The 18,350-nt window shown below is 42.3% G+C and overlaps 1 protein-coding gene across 1 annotated transcript; it reads right to left on the minus strand.

The window, feature by feature from the left end:
- Nucleotides 1–423: 423 nt before the first annotated feature.
- On the minus strand, nt 424–7,031 carry LOC134291910 (uncharacterized). Its single transcript, XM_062860317.1, has 2 exons — nt 5,908–7,031; nt 424–5,842 (listed from the first exon to the last, which is right to left on the minus strand). The coding sequence occupies exon 2, from the start codon at nt 5,794–5,796 to the stop codon at nt 424–426; it is 5,373 nt and encodes a 1,790-aa protein (XP_062716301.1). The 5' UTR covers nt 5,797–5,842; nt 5,908–7,031.
- Nucleotides 7,032–18,350: the final 11,319 nt, after the last annotated feature.

An 18,350-nucleotide genomic window follows, 5' to 3' on the forward strand; every position in this document is an offset into this window, starting at 1 on the left:
CTACGGAATATACTCTTCATGCACTTCATGCACCTCATGCAGATATCCCAACTTTATTTGCAACTTAGTGATAGCGGTACAAATTCACTTGTATAATTCACTGGTCTTTATTCTGCACATCTGATCGTGTCGGTGGCTAGCAGTAATACTGACTCGACGTAGCATATAGGAACAACGAGTATTCCACACAGCATCCGAAGTTGCAAAGAGTAACGAGAGAATCTCGAAATGAGAGAAATCTCTTAACTAGGGGTTGCTTATCGAATCTATAAAGTAACGAAACGTTGAAACCTAACATCGCCGCCACCTTTGAAATCTACGATTTTCAAAATCAAAACAAAACTGGCACAAAAACAAGCAAATACAATAGAGTTCAACTAATTCAATATCAAAAAGAATTCCAATGTTTACTTCCGCGATGATCTATCCATTGTTCACATGCTCATTACTGCCATCGTCGACTTGCTCGTGATCGTCTGATGATTGGGGTTCTTGTTGAAACGTTGTGTTTGATGATTCCGTTGGTAGTAGGCAAATTTTCGTGATGGGTCGCTTGAAGATGCCTTTGGAAGTGCGTAGTGTAACTACGCGCACCAAGCCGTCTGCTCCAGGGTGCACTGCTTCTACACGGGCTAGTGGCCAACGAACGGGATGTTGAAACTCGTCGACAATTACTACCATCCTTCCTGGTCGTATTTGATGATTTGGTTGACGCAAACGAGTATCCTTTTGGAGTTCTTGGAGATACTCAGTTCTCCACTGATGCCAGAAACGTTGGAACAATTGCTGAAGCTTCTGGTGATGTGCCAGCCGTGACACGTGGATGTCGATAACGCTTGGACTGAGTACAGCATGCATGGTAGACCCAACGATGAAGTGTGCCGGTGTAAGAACGGTGAAATCATTCGGGTCCTCAGTCATGGGAACGAGAGGTCTCGAATTCATAGCGGCTTCTATTTCGGCAAGAACTGTCGAAAGATCTTCGTAGGAAAGTCTGGAGTTACCTAGCTGACGATGGAGATGCTTTTTGGCCACTTTGATAGCGGCCTCCCAGAGCCCTCCGAAATGGGGAGCTTTGGGTGGGTTGAGATGCCATGCTATTTCTTCTTCTGAGCAGAACCTTGCAATTCTATCGATGTCTGCTTCGTTGGAAAGCATTCCGTAGAGCTCGTGCAGCTCGTTTTTTGCTCCGACGAAATTTTTTCCATTGTCGGAATGCAGGTGGCTAGGTCGTCCACGGCGAGCAACAAATCGTCGAAGGGCGGAAATGAAGGCCGGTGTGGAGAGGTCACCTACCAACTCCAGGTGTACAGCCTTTGTCGTGAAGCACACGAACAAACAAATGTAGGCTTTTGTGGGTGCAGCACGCTTGTGAATAGCCTTGAGGTATACGGGCCCCGCATAATCCACTCCGGTAATAGAGAACGGCTTGCTAACGGTGACTCGCTGAGCAGGAAGTTGTCCTATCTGCTGGCTGGCCGGAACGGGATTGGCTCGGGCGCATTGGAAGCAATTTCTGATGATGCTCCGCACAAGACGTCTTCCATTGATTGGCCAGTACTCCTCACGCATGACCGATAAGGTTAGGTGGCCGCCACCGTGAATCAGTTTATAGTGGAAGGATTTTGCAATCAGCTGGGATAGAGGATGGAAGCTAGGGAGCAGGGCTGGGTGCTTGGATAGGTATGGCTGTTCCGATAATTTCAATCGTCCCCCCACTCTTAGAACCCCCTCTGTGTCAATGAATGGACTAAGAAGCCGTAGTGAAGATCGTTTTGGCAGTTGCCGACCTTGTTGCAGTTCTCGCAGCTCTTCGTGGAAACAATCGGCTTGAGCAAGTCGAACCAGAGTCAATCTCGCCTGGATGAGTTCCTCGAGTGACAGAGCTTGGGATTTGTCAAAACCTGGAGAAGTTGGCTGAGTTCTAGATTTGGAGCGAAGACTGCTGACGAACCTTTGGCAAAGAGCGACTATTCTTGTCAGGCGGGTGAAAGAAGAATATCTTGAGAAAATTGGATTGCAGTGCGGTGTACTCGTTGTGACGGCAACTACTACACCTTTTCGCTCGGTTTCGGCTTCAGGAACTTCGGTGAGTCTTCGAATCGGCCATTCTAGTTCTGGGCTCTGTAACCATTGCGGGCCGTATTTCCACAGATTGCTCTCCACGAAATCGTCGACATCCATTCCTCTGGAAACTAGGTCGGCAGGGTTTTCGAAACCCGATACGTGACTCCAACGAGATCCATGCGTCAAATGTTGCACTTCGGAGACACGATTGGCGACAAAGGTTTTCCAGGCACTGGGAGGAGAGCCTAGCCACTGAAGAACCACTGTGGAGTCGGACCAGAAGAAAGATTCGTCGATGTTCATTTCCAAAGCCTCTACGATCCGGGAGTGCAGCTGCGATCCAACAAGAGCTGCACATAATTCGAGTCTCGGTATGGAAAGTGTTTTAAGGGGTGCGACTCGGGATTTAGCAGCCAATAGTTGTACATGAACGTTCCCTTCGGTGTCTACACATCGGGCGTACACACAAGCACCATACGCAGCTTCGGAAGCGTCAGCAAAAGTGTGCAACTGAATAACCGAGTTTAGTTGAAACGCATATCGGTCGATTCGGAATCTCGCCAAACCAGGAAGCTGTCCGCACAAAACTTGCCATTTGCGATTGATCTGATCTGGAACTTCTTCATCCCAGGAGCACGAAACCAGCCACAACTCCTGCATCAGCATTTTTCCCCTAATGACGATCGGTGCAATTAGTCCTAACGGATCGAAAAGTTGCGAAATTCTGGACAAAATCGTTCGTTTTGTAGCTGTTTGTTGGCGCATATCAACTTGAAAATCGAAACGAAATTGATCGGATTCTGGCTCCCACAAGATTCCTAGGGTCTTCACAGTCTCTCCGGGGTTGAATCGATACGTCGACTGGGTTCCAATCTGATCGGCAGGCAGTCCTTGCAAAACATCCAATTTGTTGGAGGTCCACTTTCGCAAAGGAAATCCTCCCTTGGCAAGCATGCCGGTCAGCTCTTCACGCAGTTGGATGGCTTCAGCAACAGAAAAAGCGCCGCCGATGAAATCATCTACATAGAACGACTTTTTCACGACCGGAGCAGCGAGTGGAAAGGCAGATCCTTCATCTTCGACCACTTGTTGAAGAGCACGTGTGGCCAGGAACGAGGACGGCGCAAGTCCGTATGTGACGGTGAGGAGCTCGTACGATTGAAGGGGATCAGTAGGTTGGAAACGATACTTTATTTTCTGCAGGGGAGTGTCTTTCGGGTGCACTAGAACCTGGCGGTACATTTTTTCGACGTCGGCTGTCATTGCTACTGGGAATTTACGATTTCGTATGACGAGATCCAGCAACTCATCCTGTATGGTCGGCCCCACGCACAGGGCCTGGTTTAAGGAAAATCCACTAGAGGTTTTACAGGAACCGTCGAAAACTACCCGGGTTTTGGTGGTAGTGCTGGCTTCTTTGACAACCGGATGGTGGGGAAGAAAACATTCCTTTGAATCTGAAGCAGTGCCATTAGGAACCAGCTTCATGTGACCTAGCGACAAATATTCAGACATGAATTTATCGTAGTCTTCCTTCAACTTAGAATCCTTGGTGAACCTTCTCTCGAGCATTTCGAAACGCCGGACTGCAGTTGCTTCGGACTCGCCAATCATCTCGTCAAAGTTCGGTTGTTTGGGCAATTCGACAATGTATCTACCTGCCTCGTCGCGAGAAACGGTAGATTTGAACAATTCTTCACAGGCCTTCTCTTCTATCGATAGGGCGGATCGAACTCCGAGCTCTTCTATTTTCCAGAAACGTTCCATGGATTCATCCAGAGAAGAAAGGGAAGTGGTAACGGTTTTGCAGCAGATGGATTCCTGACTCGGAGGGGAAATGTTCGTACCGCCTGCAACTATCCAGCCAAACACGCTGTCGACCAGATCTGGAAGCCCTTCCGTAAGTTTGATTCGAGCTGCAGCTGGGAAGCAGTCGAAGAAGTGTTGGGTCCCGAGTACCAAGTCAATCTTACCGGAACGGTTGAAACTGGGATCAGCGAGGGAAATGTCACTAGGAAGTTTCCAATCGTCTATCGAGATGTCTTCCGCAGGGAGGTTGGATATCATCCGCTTTAGGACCAAGAAAGATACTTCTTTAGAAAAATTGTCCTTTCGAGACAAAATGGATGTTGTGACCGAATCGGTGGCATGATCTGGCTGCTCCCCGATTCCATGAACGAGTACGTTCACCTTCTCCCGCTTCAATCTCAGAAGTTGAGCTAATCGATCTGACATGAGGTTGGGTTGCGAGGCACTATCCAGGAGGGCTCTTGCAAAATGCTCCTTTCCATATACGTCTACAATACGGAGGACGACCGTCAACATGAAGATGGTAGGCTGAGGGCTTCGCAGTACGCTGCTACACTGAACGACGGTAGGTTCATCTACATTCGACACCGATTGTACAGCAACTCTTGATTGGGTTCTGGAATACGAAGTTGGTGGCTGATTCGATCTATGGCTGGACTGCGAAACTGCTTGGGAATTTTCACCGTTGTTTCTGGGGTAACTAGGGAGCTGACCGGGGTGGAGGAGTGTGTGGTGGTTTTTCCTGCATACCCTGCAGGAGTAATTTGAGGGGCAATCACGTGCGAAATGGTCTTGGCGGAAGCAGTTCAGGCACAAACGCTTGGAATTCACCGTCCGCAAGCGGTCGGCCAAAGACATTCGTTCGAACGTTTGGCACTTCACCAGCGGATGCTGCTGATCACAAGCATGGCATTTCGGAGCGAAGTTTTCGGTAGCGGAATAGGACGACATTTTGACTGGCAATTGCTTACGTTGGCTTCCGTTAGGAAATACTGGTGGACTTGGGTGAGAAGAATGATTGACGGAAATCGACTCGAGCACTCGAATCCGTTTCTCCAAAAACTCGACGAGACATGTGTACGATTGGTCACCAACTGACTCTGCGTGGTCCTCCCACGCCCGAATGGTGTCATCGTGAAGCCGCATGCACAATAGATGTTCCAGTAGGGTACTCCACGATTGCGTCGGCTCTCCCAACTGCTGCAAAATCTTGATGTGCCTTTGGAACTCGTCGACCGTTGAATGCAGGGCAGCGGCGGTTTCCTTCTTCATTCGTGGAATATCCAGCAGGTCCTGTAGGTGACGCTTTTTAAGTAAATATTCGTTGGAATAGCGATTGACTAGCGCCTGCCATGCTAGTGGATAGTTGGCAGCACTGATGGAAATCGTTTCGATGATCTGCGCGGCGTCTCCCTTCACTGCAGCCCGGAGGTAGTGGAACTTCTGGATGGGAGGCAGTTCCTGGTTGTCGTGGATCAACGCTTGAAAAGTGTCGTGGAAGGTCAACCACTGCATATAATCACCGTCAAACTCTGGTAGCGAGATAGTCGGCAACTTTAAACCAGCCAAGGTGGACACAGCGCGAGGAGGGGGTTCAGCAGGGAAATTAGCTTGCGAAATGAGTGGAGGCGGTATTTTAGATTGAAGTCTTGCTTTTAATCGGAACAGCCTGGGTTCAAAGGAGGCACGGTATTGCAGATTTAAAACTTTACCTTCATTGGTCTCCTCCAGATCCTCCAGCGCCGTCTGCACATCCTCCAGCGTTTGCCATAACAGGTCCAGGTTCTCCAGGCGTATTTGCACCTCGAGCCCATCCCGTTCGGCAACGAAGTCCTCGACGAATTGTTCCGCACGGCTCAACGAGGCGATCAGAGTGGTCCTTCGGGTTGTCAGCTGGTCTCTGGTACGTATATCGCTCATCGTTGATCGTTAGGATTGGAAAACGATCGTTGAAATTGAAGAATACCTGCCGATATGGAAGACCAGGTAGACCCGGACGATAGAAAATAAAATGCTTGGAAGGCTACTAACCTGACCCAAGGCTTGGAAATGCCTTGTATTCAATTTAGACCGGAACGCAGGAACAGTGTATGCCTAACACGGCACAGAGGGTAGCTCGCTTGGTTGGGGACTCGTCCTTTCGAATCGCCCACTGGCTATTGCTTGGATAGAAAACACTCGTCTCGCGATCGATGTTCTCCGGCTACGGCTGATTTGATTCGCCTCCTTCGGCGGAGGGCTGGATCACAAATGCGGCCGCCACCGTGGGCGGAGTATAGCAGGTGTTGGGAACTGCTGATGATGGTTCGGCACAGGGATTTCAGCTGGGTGGCACTCCGGCAATTAATAGGGCACAAATCCACCGACGAAAGACAGTATCGCATGCAAATTGGAGAAAAATATCTAAAGGCACCCGTGGGGAGATGCGCAATACTTGGACAGGTACTTTACCTGATAATTGATTCAAATTGCCTTGAATCAATCAAGAAAACAGCTCAGGAAATCGGCATAGCACAATGGCGTCAACAGCATGCAAAGAATTGACAAAGGGATCCTCTTGGCGGCGTTTGGAGATGATGATGGCGTTCAACTGGAATGGCGTCGAACAATAGTGCTTGGGAAGTCCAGCGGAATGCAGCACGTGGAAGATGGCGAAAGCGGCAATGCCCAAGATCCTGGTCACGGCACCATAAAATATGTTGTGGCAGGTCTGGGCTCACCTATATCTATTTCTCCACACGACGCAACGAAATGTTCCCTCTAGGTGCACTCGCAAGCACCTTTCCTCCGAATTGGGATGGCGATAGGCGGATCCTGGATTCCAACCGTCACTTCAGCAGCCACAAGCAAGTAAGACACGATTTCACTACGGAATATACTCTTCATGCACTTCATGCACCTCATGCAGATATCCCAACTTTATTTGCAACTTAGTGATAGCGGTACAAATTCACTTGTATAATTCACTGGTCTTTATTCTGCACATCTGATCGTGTCGGTGGCTAGCAGTAATACTGACTCGACGTAGCATATAGGAACAACGAGTATTCCACACAGCATCCGAAGTTGCAAAGAGTAACGAGAGAATCTCGAAATGAGAGAAATCTCTTAACTAGGGGTTGCTTATCGAATCTATAAAGTAACGAAACGTTGAAACCTAACACCATTCGATCATCTGAATACAGATTTTGCGTCAGATTGATGAAATTCAAAATATTGGCAAGTTTTAGGGGCGATCTCCTTAAATTTTAGCAAAATTCCCAAAAATTCTTGAAGAAATGTTTTTTTTTTCAATAAGAAAAAAACAATTTAAAAATTCTTTCTCGACGTTTATTTGACATATCATATGAAGGCGAGTTACAGCAAAAATTTCAGCTCAATCGGAGCAATGATTACGGAGAATGAGATGTTTGAAGTGAGCAACTTTGCTTAAAAATAGAACAAAAATTAATTTCAAATCATCAACCTTGTATGGAAAGTCGAAAAAATTTCCGTTCTACTGTATTTTTTTTTTCTTTCGCGTTTTCGAACTCAGGGCATAATTCTACACTAAAAATAATCATCAGCCGAGTTCAAAAATGCTGTAAACTAATGTAAGAGGCGAAATAATAAAAACCAAAATCATAATTTTGAAATAATATCACCTAGAAAATACCAAGTCTTTTTTTTAATAACGATGCTTTTGTTATCCAAAAGGTATTGAATAACAAAGTAATAACATTTATCACTCATTTGTTCACTGTCTGCAAGATGTGAAATCAAAGCTGGCCCTTCGTTATTTTCACTGATAAGCCAACAAATACCACATTTAAAGAATTTTGAAGGCGTTCCAAAGCATTTCAGAGAGTTCCAGGGAGTACCAGGAACATTTCATGGGCATTTCAAGGTATTAGGGGCGTTTGATAGAATTTCAGAGGCTTTTTAAGAAGTTTTCAGGTGTGCTTCATGGAGTTTCAAGATCCTTTCAAAGCCCTACCTAGGAAGTTGGGAGGCATTTCAAAGTAATAAAGGGATTTCAAGGGCGTTTAAATGCGATAATGAAGGTTTCAGGGGCATTTCGAGGCATTTCCGGATTTTTCTGAAGGTGTCTCCGGAATTGAAGGGAATTTAGGAGTTTTTCAAAAAGATGTCATCCCATAGTATCCCCCTGAAACTCCCATGAAATCTCCAGAAACACCTCTGAGACCTTCTAAAACGCTCCTGAGACCCCCTGAAGCGTCCCAGAGAGCTCCCCTGAAACGCGTTTGATACCTCCTGGATCCCATAGAAACACCCTGGATCTCTCTGGACTACCCCTGAGATCTCCTGAAGCACCCTTGATACCCACCAAACCCCCTGTAATGCTCGTGCGACCTTCAGATACCCCCTGAAATCACCTAAGACTCTCTGGAACGCCCCTGTAGCATCCTGAAATACCTCTGAAACTCCCTGAAGCGCTCCTGAGACTTCACGATATCCCCTTGAAACCCCCTGAAGCACCCATGAGACCCCTTCAAACGTTTCTGAGATTTCCACCCCACCACTACTAAACCTTCTGGTACCACTACTAATACCCCTGGAAGGGGGTTGGGAGCCCCAAAACATGCCTGAGATCCCTTAGAACGCCTTTGATATCCTCCAAAGCGTTCCTGAGATGCCCTGAAGTGCTCCTAATACCTCCTGGTGCCCCCGGAAACTCTCCTGAAACCTTCTGGTACTTCCAGAAACACGCTGGTTTTCCTTAAAATGCCTATAGATCGCCCCTGAGACCCTCGAAGCGCACATGAGAGCCCCTAAACCTCCTCTAAAACTGTAACCCCTTAAAACGCCTCTCCTAGAAGTGCTTGCAAGGTTAGAAGCAGTACAACGAAGGTTTGTCCGATACGCCCTGAGGAATCTGCCTTGGCGTGATCCGTTGAACTTGCCACCCTATGTTCAACGTTGTACCTTAATGGGACTCGAACCGCTGTATGTCCGGCGCAGAATTACTAGAGCTGTGTATGGTGCGAAGATAATTCGGAACGAGATTGATTGTCCTGCTTTGCTTGAGCGCGTTCAACTGTATGCTCCGGAGCGTGTATTAAGGACAAGACAACCTATACAGGTAGCATCGAGGAATACTGATTATGCAGCGAATGATCCGATAAACTCGATTTGTAGTGATTTCCGTCTAGCCTATAATGTTTTTGATTTTAATTTTTCAATTGACTCCTTCCGACAACGCTTGAGCAGAACCCATATTTTTAATTAGCACCTAAGACCTAGTATTAATCTATTTCATTTAGACCCTGTTGTCCGATGAAAACAAACACAATAAATGATAAATGATGCTCCAGAGACTTGCTGGAGCCTTCCTAAAACGCTCCTAAGAGCTTCACCTAAAACCTCCAAGAAACCCTTGAAACCCCGAGTCTATTCGTCTATTTATTGTTTTCGTTTTGCTTCTTACTCACGAAACAGGCGGGTGCGAATAAACTCACACACGGTTTACTCTCGGAATCGTGAGTCAGCGTTGTGTTGACTTTTCACTCGCGAATTGCTTTAAAATGAGAGTAATTCCATCACTGCCTGGAACCCCTGTGAGACCGCTTGGGAACACCTGAAACCCTTCTGAACCCCCTGAATCGCCCTAAACCTGTGATCTCTTAAAATACTTCTTAAGCGCTTCTAAAACGTCAAGATACCACTCTGAAACGCCCTAAAAACCCATAAAACGCCTCTGGAACGCCCTTGAGACCTCCGAAGGACCCCTGAGTCCCCCTGGAACCACCGTGAAACCCTAAGGGACTCCGTAAAACACCCCTGAATCGCCCCTGAAACCCCCTCAAACTCCCAAAAACTCCCTTGAGCCCCCTGTAACCTTATAAAGCGCCTCTGAGGCCTCATGGAGCCCCCATGAAACCGCTCGAAATGTCTCTGGAACAGAGATGGAAACACTCTCATCGTGAATCAACTCGCGAGTGTAAAAGCGACAAACGGTTCACTCACGGTGCCGAGAGTAAGCCGTGTGTGAATTTATTCGCACCCGCTTGCTTCACGAGTAAGAAGCAAAACAAAAACAAAAACACTAATGAATTTTTATTCGCGAAGAACAAGTGGAGATGCGGGAATTACATTTTAGTGCGATTTAAATAGCAAAACAAGTAATTATCCATCAGATAGTAGTGTTTTGTGCTTTATTGTTCCTGAAAAGTTAATCTGTCGGCCGTGTAAATTCGTTTTTTCACAAAATTGAAAAATGTTCAGAGCTGCTTTGCGAATCAATCACGAGTGCGACCAGCTTCGTTAGCTCGCGAGTGAAGGAAGTGCGAATATATTCTGGCTTCTGTTGTTCACGAGTAGGATAGCTTTGCGTTTGTGTCTACTCAGCTGCATTCTTCACTGTTTTCCATCACTGCTTGGGACTCCTTTGGTAATATCTGCATCTATATTGTACGTGGATTTGCTAACTGAACACGGCGAATCAGAACTGTTGTTTTTGGAATCGCCGTTCGAATCGCCGATCGAACCGTCGTTCGAATTCGCCGTTGAAGAGCGAGACAGCTGGCAAACTGACACATCGCTATGACATATTTAACGTAGGGCCAACACGTGCGTGAGAGCCCTTTGATTTTATGCTGCTCATGCTGCCGATGCTGCCAGTTGCTGGAGGAGCATAGTGGGAGGGGTGCTCCAATGCATTTTTGGAAGAAATTGTCGAGATAACAAGATTTCGTTGTAAAAATTTTGGAAAATTCTGGTTTAAAAGTTCAGCATTTAACTGTTCAATACGTGTTTTATATATTACTAGCTGTCCCGGCAAACTTTGTCTTGCCATTTTTGTGGTGGTTTGACAGATTTTGAGCTTAATAAATGCATAAATTTTATGCACCGCACTCTAGATTGGTTTCATTTCGATCGTGTTATTTTTCTTCCCCGGTCATAAAGGATCAGTACTTTCTAAATTTTCTTATATTTTTAGTTCATTTTCGTAACTTTTTTACATAAAAACACATACACCATGAAGACGAATCAAGCCATGCAAGATTCATCCTGGTTGATCCAGCCGTTCTTGAGTTTTGTTGCCTCAAAGGGACTTCAAACTCATTTTTATATATGTAGATTTTACAGAGAATCATTGTAAAGGTCGTTTAACGTAATACGCGCATCAACTTAGTAGTCTATGTCTAGAGTTATACAAGAACGCATGGAAACACCCCTTGAATTGAACAGCGATTCCCAAACAGCTCAAGCAAATTCCCTTGGAATTCATCTTCGAAGTAGATTCACAATACACAGGGCTGTAAATTGTTGGGTCGATAAGGTACATCTTGGTGTGGTTCTTACAAGTTCCTACCTCATCCTTCCATGGATCAATCGATGACGAAGACTAAAGTTGTGTCGTTGTGTGCTTAGCTAGTAGTGCATCCTGGGCACTGTTGATGTTGTCCTTCTGACTTCAGCTAGATTGAGGTGGTACGTTCACATCCGAAAAAGTTGCTCAGACTCATTGCACAGTGTTTTATGTTGCCGATTTCGTGCGCTTTTTCATAACTTTTCAACCGTTGATTTTTGCGATATAGTTTCTTCGGAGAAGTTTCCATATAAGACAAAGTGCATCTTTTGCCACGAAGAGCTGGATGATCAATCTATCTATAAGTGAGATAAAAAAATATTTTTTTTCAAAAAATACAGATGGGCGTTTGATGTCTTCGGCAAAGTTGTGCAAAATGCAATTTTGAACAACTTTATCAAAGACGTCCTAATGCTAAATATCATACTTTACGAGATATATTGCGTTGTATGTGCATGACCCCTAGAAATCAAACATTTCATCATAACTTTTTAACGGGATTTTTTACATTTTTTGCGGCATCTACAAAATTTTTTGGAATGTAAAAATACATGTTTTGGCCGAACATCGAAAAACGCTAGATTTTGGAATAAAAAAGTTAATTACAAATGACTGATTTTTGGGTAACTTTGGGTAACTTTGAACTCGTATAACTGCTTTCGGCGCAAAATGGCGCAGAGAACCGTTTCGAATAATGAAACAACTATGTTTCTTCTTTATGAAAATGGTTTAAACTTTTGTATGCAAGTGTATGCTCTATGTGTTATGGTAAAAAACAAACAATTATCGAATACTGAAATTTTTGAATAACTTCTTCATTTAACGAGATAGAATGTCGTAATGTTCAGCAAAATGGCGTATTTTTGTATGCTCAACAACTTTACAGAACATACAAATAATGTCAACATTTTGGATTTCAAGTTATAATAAAAAAAATCTTTGTGATTTTTTAATATGTTCATTTTTTATAACTCGTTAAAATAATCATAGCTTTTTACCAAGATTTTCTACTTTTCTCATGTTGAGCATATAAAAATACGCCATTTTGCTGAGTTTTACGACATTCTATCTCGTTGAATTAAGAAGTTATTTAATCAAATATGGTTTGGCTTGCAGTCCCTCAAATCAAAAGGAAACAGAGGTTATCTATTTTCCGACGTTTCGGCGCCGAAACGTCGGAAAATAGATAACCTCTGTTTCCTTTTGATTTGAGGGACTGCAAGCCAAACCATATTTGATAGAAAACTTTACAGTCGATAAATCAAGATTACATGAAGTTATTTAATAATTTCAATATTTGATAATTGTTTGTTTATTTACCATAACACATAAATGATACACTTGCATCTAAAGTTTAAGCCATTTTCATATATTAGAAATATAGTTGTTTCATTATTCGAAACGGTTCTCGGCGACATTTTGCGCCTAAAGAAGTCAGACCCTATAAAAATCATAAATTTGTGAATAACTTTGTTATTTCAAAAGCTAGCGTTTTTTTTTTGTGTACAGCAAAACCATGCATTTTTACATTCCAAACAACTTTGTAGAAGACGCAAAACATGTATAAAAAACCTCGTTAAAAAGTTATGATGAAATACATGATTTCAAGGGGTCATGCACATATAACGCAATATATCTCGTAAAGAATGAGATTTAGCATTATGATGTCTTTGACATAGTTTTTCAAAATTGCATTTAGTACAACTTTGTTGAAGACATCAAACGTCTATCTGCATTTTTTGAACCCGAGCAGAAGAGAATAACAACAGCATAACAAAATGCGTTATTATGGCAAAATAACTGCATAATGGAATTAGTAATTTTCATGTTATTAACATAACATATTGAGTTATAAACTTGTCTGTCATAAGCGGCAAAATAACAAGTCACATAACAAAAATTTGTTCCTGAAAAATCTATTTAATAACATGTTTTGTTAGTGGCAATAACAACTTAATAACAGTGAATTTGGGAAATATTTCAATAACAAATTTTGATATTAAAGAGTTATTGATAACATTCCGAAAGCAAAATTAGGGTAAAAATTAACTTTTTTTACTCATTTTTGGGTAATTATTTTAAGTGTGTTATTCTATTTTTAGAAAATAATAGGTCACATAAAAAAAATTCGAATTCATTATAAAACTTACGAACATGGACGGGATTTGAACATCCAATCCTGCTTTCGTAAATTTTCAGTCGCCTTTACCAATGAGGCTATCACAGCACTTGCAGTGAGGGACGATAGAAGCTTTACTGGTTCTACGTATTGCCAGTTTCCCCATTCCCCCATTTCATGTTTGCCAGTCGCAGGACAAAAATAGACAGAGATTTGAATGCAAGATCAAACAATGAACCTCTCTCTCTTACCAACAGCGCTATCGCGGTGCGCAGACATGTGCACTGTAACACTAATAACAGTGGTGGCGTTCGCATGGCCCGTCGTCGGCTGTTTCGGAACAAAGAGAACGACGAAAAAGTTGCTAGTCGACTATTTATGATTGAGCTTCGTCATGGGGTGCATTTTGGCGGCGACAAAGATTCCTTCCAGACGGAGATGATTTTTTTTTTATTTTTTGTTTTGTTCGCGTTGTGAGAACGGCGATTATACACGTACCTACGTGAGCAAAGGTAAAAGGTAATTATATCATATGCCGATATGATTACTTCTGCAGATGCTGTTTAGTTTTATTCTGTTTTAGATTATTTTTAGTAATGAAAAAAGATATTTATGACATAATGTCAAACAATATATGATCGAATAATAATAGATCGAAAGAAAAAAGTTATAATAGACAAATGCAATCATCAATTGAGCAGAATTGTCTGTATAGTTGACATTTTTATTGATTAGAATTATTTAGTAGGTACCATATTTGCTATCTCCACTCTCACTAACATTCATTACTTCGTAATACATAGTCTGTTCGGTACTTTTTGACGTTATAATTAGAGGTTAGAATAGCAGTACTGTTAAAATGACATATAAATTCAACTAAGTTTACTCAATTTTGAGATAAAAAAAACTCATTTGCAGATGTATCACTTTTTGAAGCTAAAATTTTACTTAACCTATAAGAATTGGGAATCGTAGAAAAGTGATAGGAATTTGGCACCGTAACGTGACTGGGATATTGAAAGAAGGAAATTAATACAAAGATAAACATATCAATAGCTATGATGCTATATTTACCCAAAACTCAAATTATAGCAATGAATAAAATAAAAAAATACGGAAGAGTCTGATTAAATTTCTAGAAGTTGCAATGCCTTTATTTTTTACTTCATAATATGAAACAGCAGACAATAAAATAAAGAAGGTAAACTATGTAATGGTTATATCTGCGATAAATTTTCTCCGATTTTGACAATATTGATCTCATTTGATCCAGATTTATTTTTTTCATCAAAAACAAATCCGACTGAACCGATCTGGTCATCGTGAGTTAAGAAAAAACCCGAATTGCCATACACGTGGAATTTTCCATAGACCAGCTGCAATTGGCTTCTTTAGTGGTGTTGAGATAATTCCATATTCACAATCTACATGCCAAACTGAGCCGAAATCCAAATTTTCATGAACTTTGGTGCCCGGGAATCTATTTGAAAATCGATTTAAAGTTTGTATGGGAGCGATTTGTCGAATCACCCCTCGTCGCATTTCGTACTGGGCGGAGCTGTCAAGCAGTTGCCCAGCTGTCAAAAGGTGATTTCAAAAAATCTTTTTGTAATTGAATTTAGGTATCAAAATAAAGTTTTAAAAATCTGAAAAAAAAAATCATACTGGCTTAAAAAAGGTGCTCTTTCGAATAAAATCAAAAAATCAATATATTATTCTTAATTTAAAAACCCAATTGGTGATTGGTACAAATTAAGTACCTTACCAAGAAAAAAAATGTTAAATTTAAATTTATACGTTCAATATGTAGTCCGTCCAAAGTCTTACGCCGTACATCAAACCGTTTTTAATTAGATTTTGTTTTAGATTTTATAGAGGCATTTTGAAATCTTCTCCTGTGTGGTAGGGATAGGATTTTTCAAAACACCATCGTTCTTCTTCTTCTTCATGCACCATCAAATCACCAATAGCACATCTGCCCAGCCTAGGCCCAAAGTATTGACTTCAAAGTAATCATTACGAAGCATAAATGTCAATTTCTTGATTTTGCTTTGGCTGACCAAGCCAAGGTTGACCGTAGCATTTTCATAATTTGTAACGGTGAACCAGATTCAATCTGGAATCGATTGGATTACCCACTTCGCTTAAGCGCCAAGCAAGCGAAAAGTTTCACTTGCATGCGAAGAGGCAAGATTAGAACACCCGGCGAGACTCCTCAAGGCGAGTCCTTCAAAATCAACCGAACCGACGAATCGTCCCACAGCACACACTCACAGAACCTAATCATAAGCAGGATATTCAATGGGGAATCACTGATAAGAAAACGCATGGAAAAATGAAAAACTAAAATCGATTATTGAATTTTCTCTCTTCTTCCGACTGTGGTGTAGGGCTACAATTGCTGTATGCGAGTAACGAATGCTCCGTTTATTTTCTTACCCACTCGGTCTTCTACTTTACCGCCTCTCTTTCCCCAAATAACATCCACCTTAGCCTCCTGTGTCTGATGCCCCTATATTTCCTCTCCACAATTTCTTATTCTATGGTTCTGGTCCGGACCCGAGAGATCAAATGTTTTTTTTCAATTTGGCCAATTTTGACAAATTTCTAATAAAAAGATCTGACCTGTTTTAGATGCGCAGTCGTCGAGCTCCTTCCGCCTTGCCGCACCGCTGTCAGTGGTAGGCGTCCTGATCGTGGCGGCTTCTTTGGTAGGCTTGAACGTGTACACGTGGTTCTCTTGATGGCGGGCCCGCTGGTTTTACTCGCGAGTTCTGCTTCGAGGTCAACGATGAAGTATTTCTGGCACTTGGCGACCAGGGAAACACTTCGGAAGTAGTGGTGACTTCCAATGGCCCGTAGATGCGCTGGGATAGAAACACTAACTCGCCACGAGGAAAAACCTACAAGCGAACGAGTTTTCGGTCCTATCCAGAGGTCACACGACGTGCGTAACCCCCTACACCTACCCAGGAGAAACACCTTCACTTGAAGGATATTTGGTCCTTCAAGTGAAATCATCAAATTATCATGGTGTCACTTAACAAATTTGATTTTTTTTCAATTACCTTGACCTCGAGCACCGATATTTACGGGTTCTACAATCGTTCGAATCCGTAGTAGTTATTCAATTTGAAATCTGTATAGACATGACCAATTAGACCTTAGAACGAAGTCTTTAGTTTACACAACTCACATGTTTGTTGAACAATACTTGGCGCAATTGGGCCTGAAATCACGGTCTCAACCACTAAAACTTTTCTCGAACTCTGGAAATTTTTCAATTTTACAATTATTCTTGTATTTAGGCTAAACGTGTGGAACTCACTTTTGACTTTCGACTAGCTAACTACCAAAAATCTCTATCAACTTTTTCCACTAACTTCTTTGGGACTACGTCCGTTCACTTCGCTGATCGATTCGAGAAGAAAGCTAATCGGTTTTCTCAAAGATGGCCTTCGCCTTTTGACCACAATGTAACCGCGGGTTCCAACTCATACATGGACATCCAAAAATAGCAAATCATCTTTTTTTTCTAGACCATTTGCTATACTGTCTAGTCTTGGACGAGAGCGATGTGAACTGCTTCGCGATCCGTTAAAAATGAGTATTTTCAATTCCCGCCACCCATGGCGCTCCGATCGTATAAAAGTGCTCGGGTTTTAATATTGTCCCTTATATACAAGCTATATTCATTCTGCTTTCACGTAGCTAGAAGCATATAAAATCCAACCGAATGCTATTTATAAATCCCATCTTGTAACATTGTTACATTACCCCCATCTAATCCCCAAAAAATATTGACGAAGACAATATTTTTTTTATAAACTGTATATTTTCAACCACCAGAAAAAAAATTAAGACACTACTTACGATTTTATATTTACATGCATGCTTATCCGTATTCTGCGCATAAACCCTCCTCTAGGACTCTTCGCAATTCTCGCTGCAAATCTTCCACGAAAATTTCCGCCAGCTCTCTTCGTTCGCCTCTTCTTATTAATCCATCTGAATTCACTTTACTCTACTATTACAGCTCCCAGTATTTCTTCTTTCATGCACTGATCTTTTCTCATTCTATCTAACACTTTGCCCCATTTATTCTTTTCTCATGCACTCTTTTTTTACTCTGCTATGAACTACGCGCTGGACCACCTTTCACGTTTCATTATTTCTTCTTCATATCCCTATCTGTACATCTTCTACATTTCCCAACTTCACCTAAAAAGAACCATCATAGGCTAACTTCAGATCACTATCCGAAACGACCGTATAACCGAGGCATATAGCCTCAACGTCAAGTTACAACTCGACCACTACCTTCGTGGTGTATACCCCGACGAACCGAACCAAACTGAAACGAGAAGTTTCTTACCTCCGAATCACTATTCGAATAAATTTGCTACCTGCAAAGCTCCTCCCTAAACCACTCCACACTTTTCTCCCTTTTCCTTGCAAACAAACGTGGTCCAACATCTCTCCCTCTACTCTATTTAAACGACTTATCCTTTTGTTTTTCTCAAATCTAAATATATATGATATTCCTACTTTATCGATTCTATTCTCTTCCCAAGAACTATCGAATCTCACATCGGACAAAACTAACCATCATCAGTCTCGTCGCGAATCTTCCAACACTTACACGCGTATTTTGTACATGCTCAACCTTTTTCAATTTCTACCGAGAAATTGAGGGCTAAACATAGTGATAATCAACGTATTATGCACTAGTGATGATCTATGGTGGATTTAACCAAACGGTCATGCAATTTTACTGTACAATTGTTTAAATGTTTGGCATGTTTTTAATTTTGTATTTCAGAGAACCAGGCTATTGAATGCTGCATAGGGCATGGAGTTAATATGGGTGTTGACTATTTTTGCTATTGTTCTAAGTGAGTAAACATAACTTCACACGGAATGAAATTATGTTACATCTTCCAAAAATTGTTCAGTTCTCGAATCCATCCTACGCTATTCCAAATCACTATCGCTTTGCTTCACCTCTCTATATCAACCAATACATACATTACTACCTACCCG

The sequence above is a fragment of the Aedes albopictus genome, chromosome 1 (genome assembly GCF_035046485.1).
Source record: "Aedes albopictus strain Foshan chromosome 1, AalbF5, whole genome shotgun sequence".
Lineage (NCBI taxonomy): Eukaryota > Metazoa > Arthropoda > Insecta > Diptera > Culicidae > Aedes > Aedes albopictus.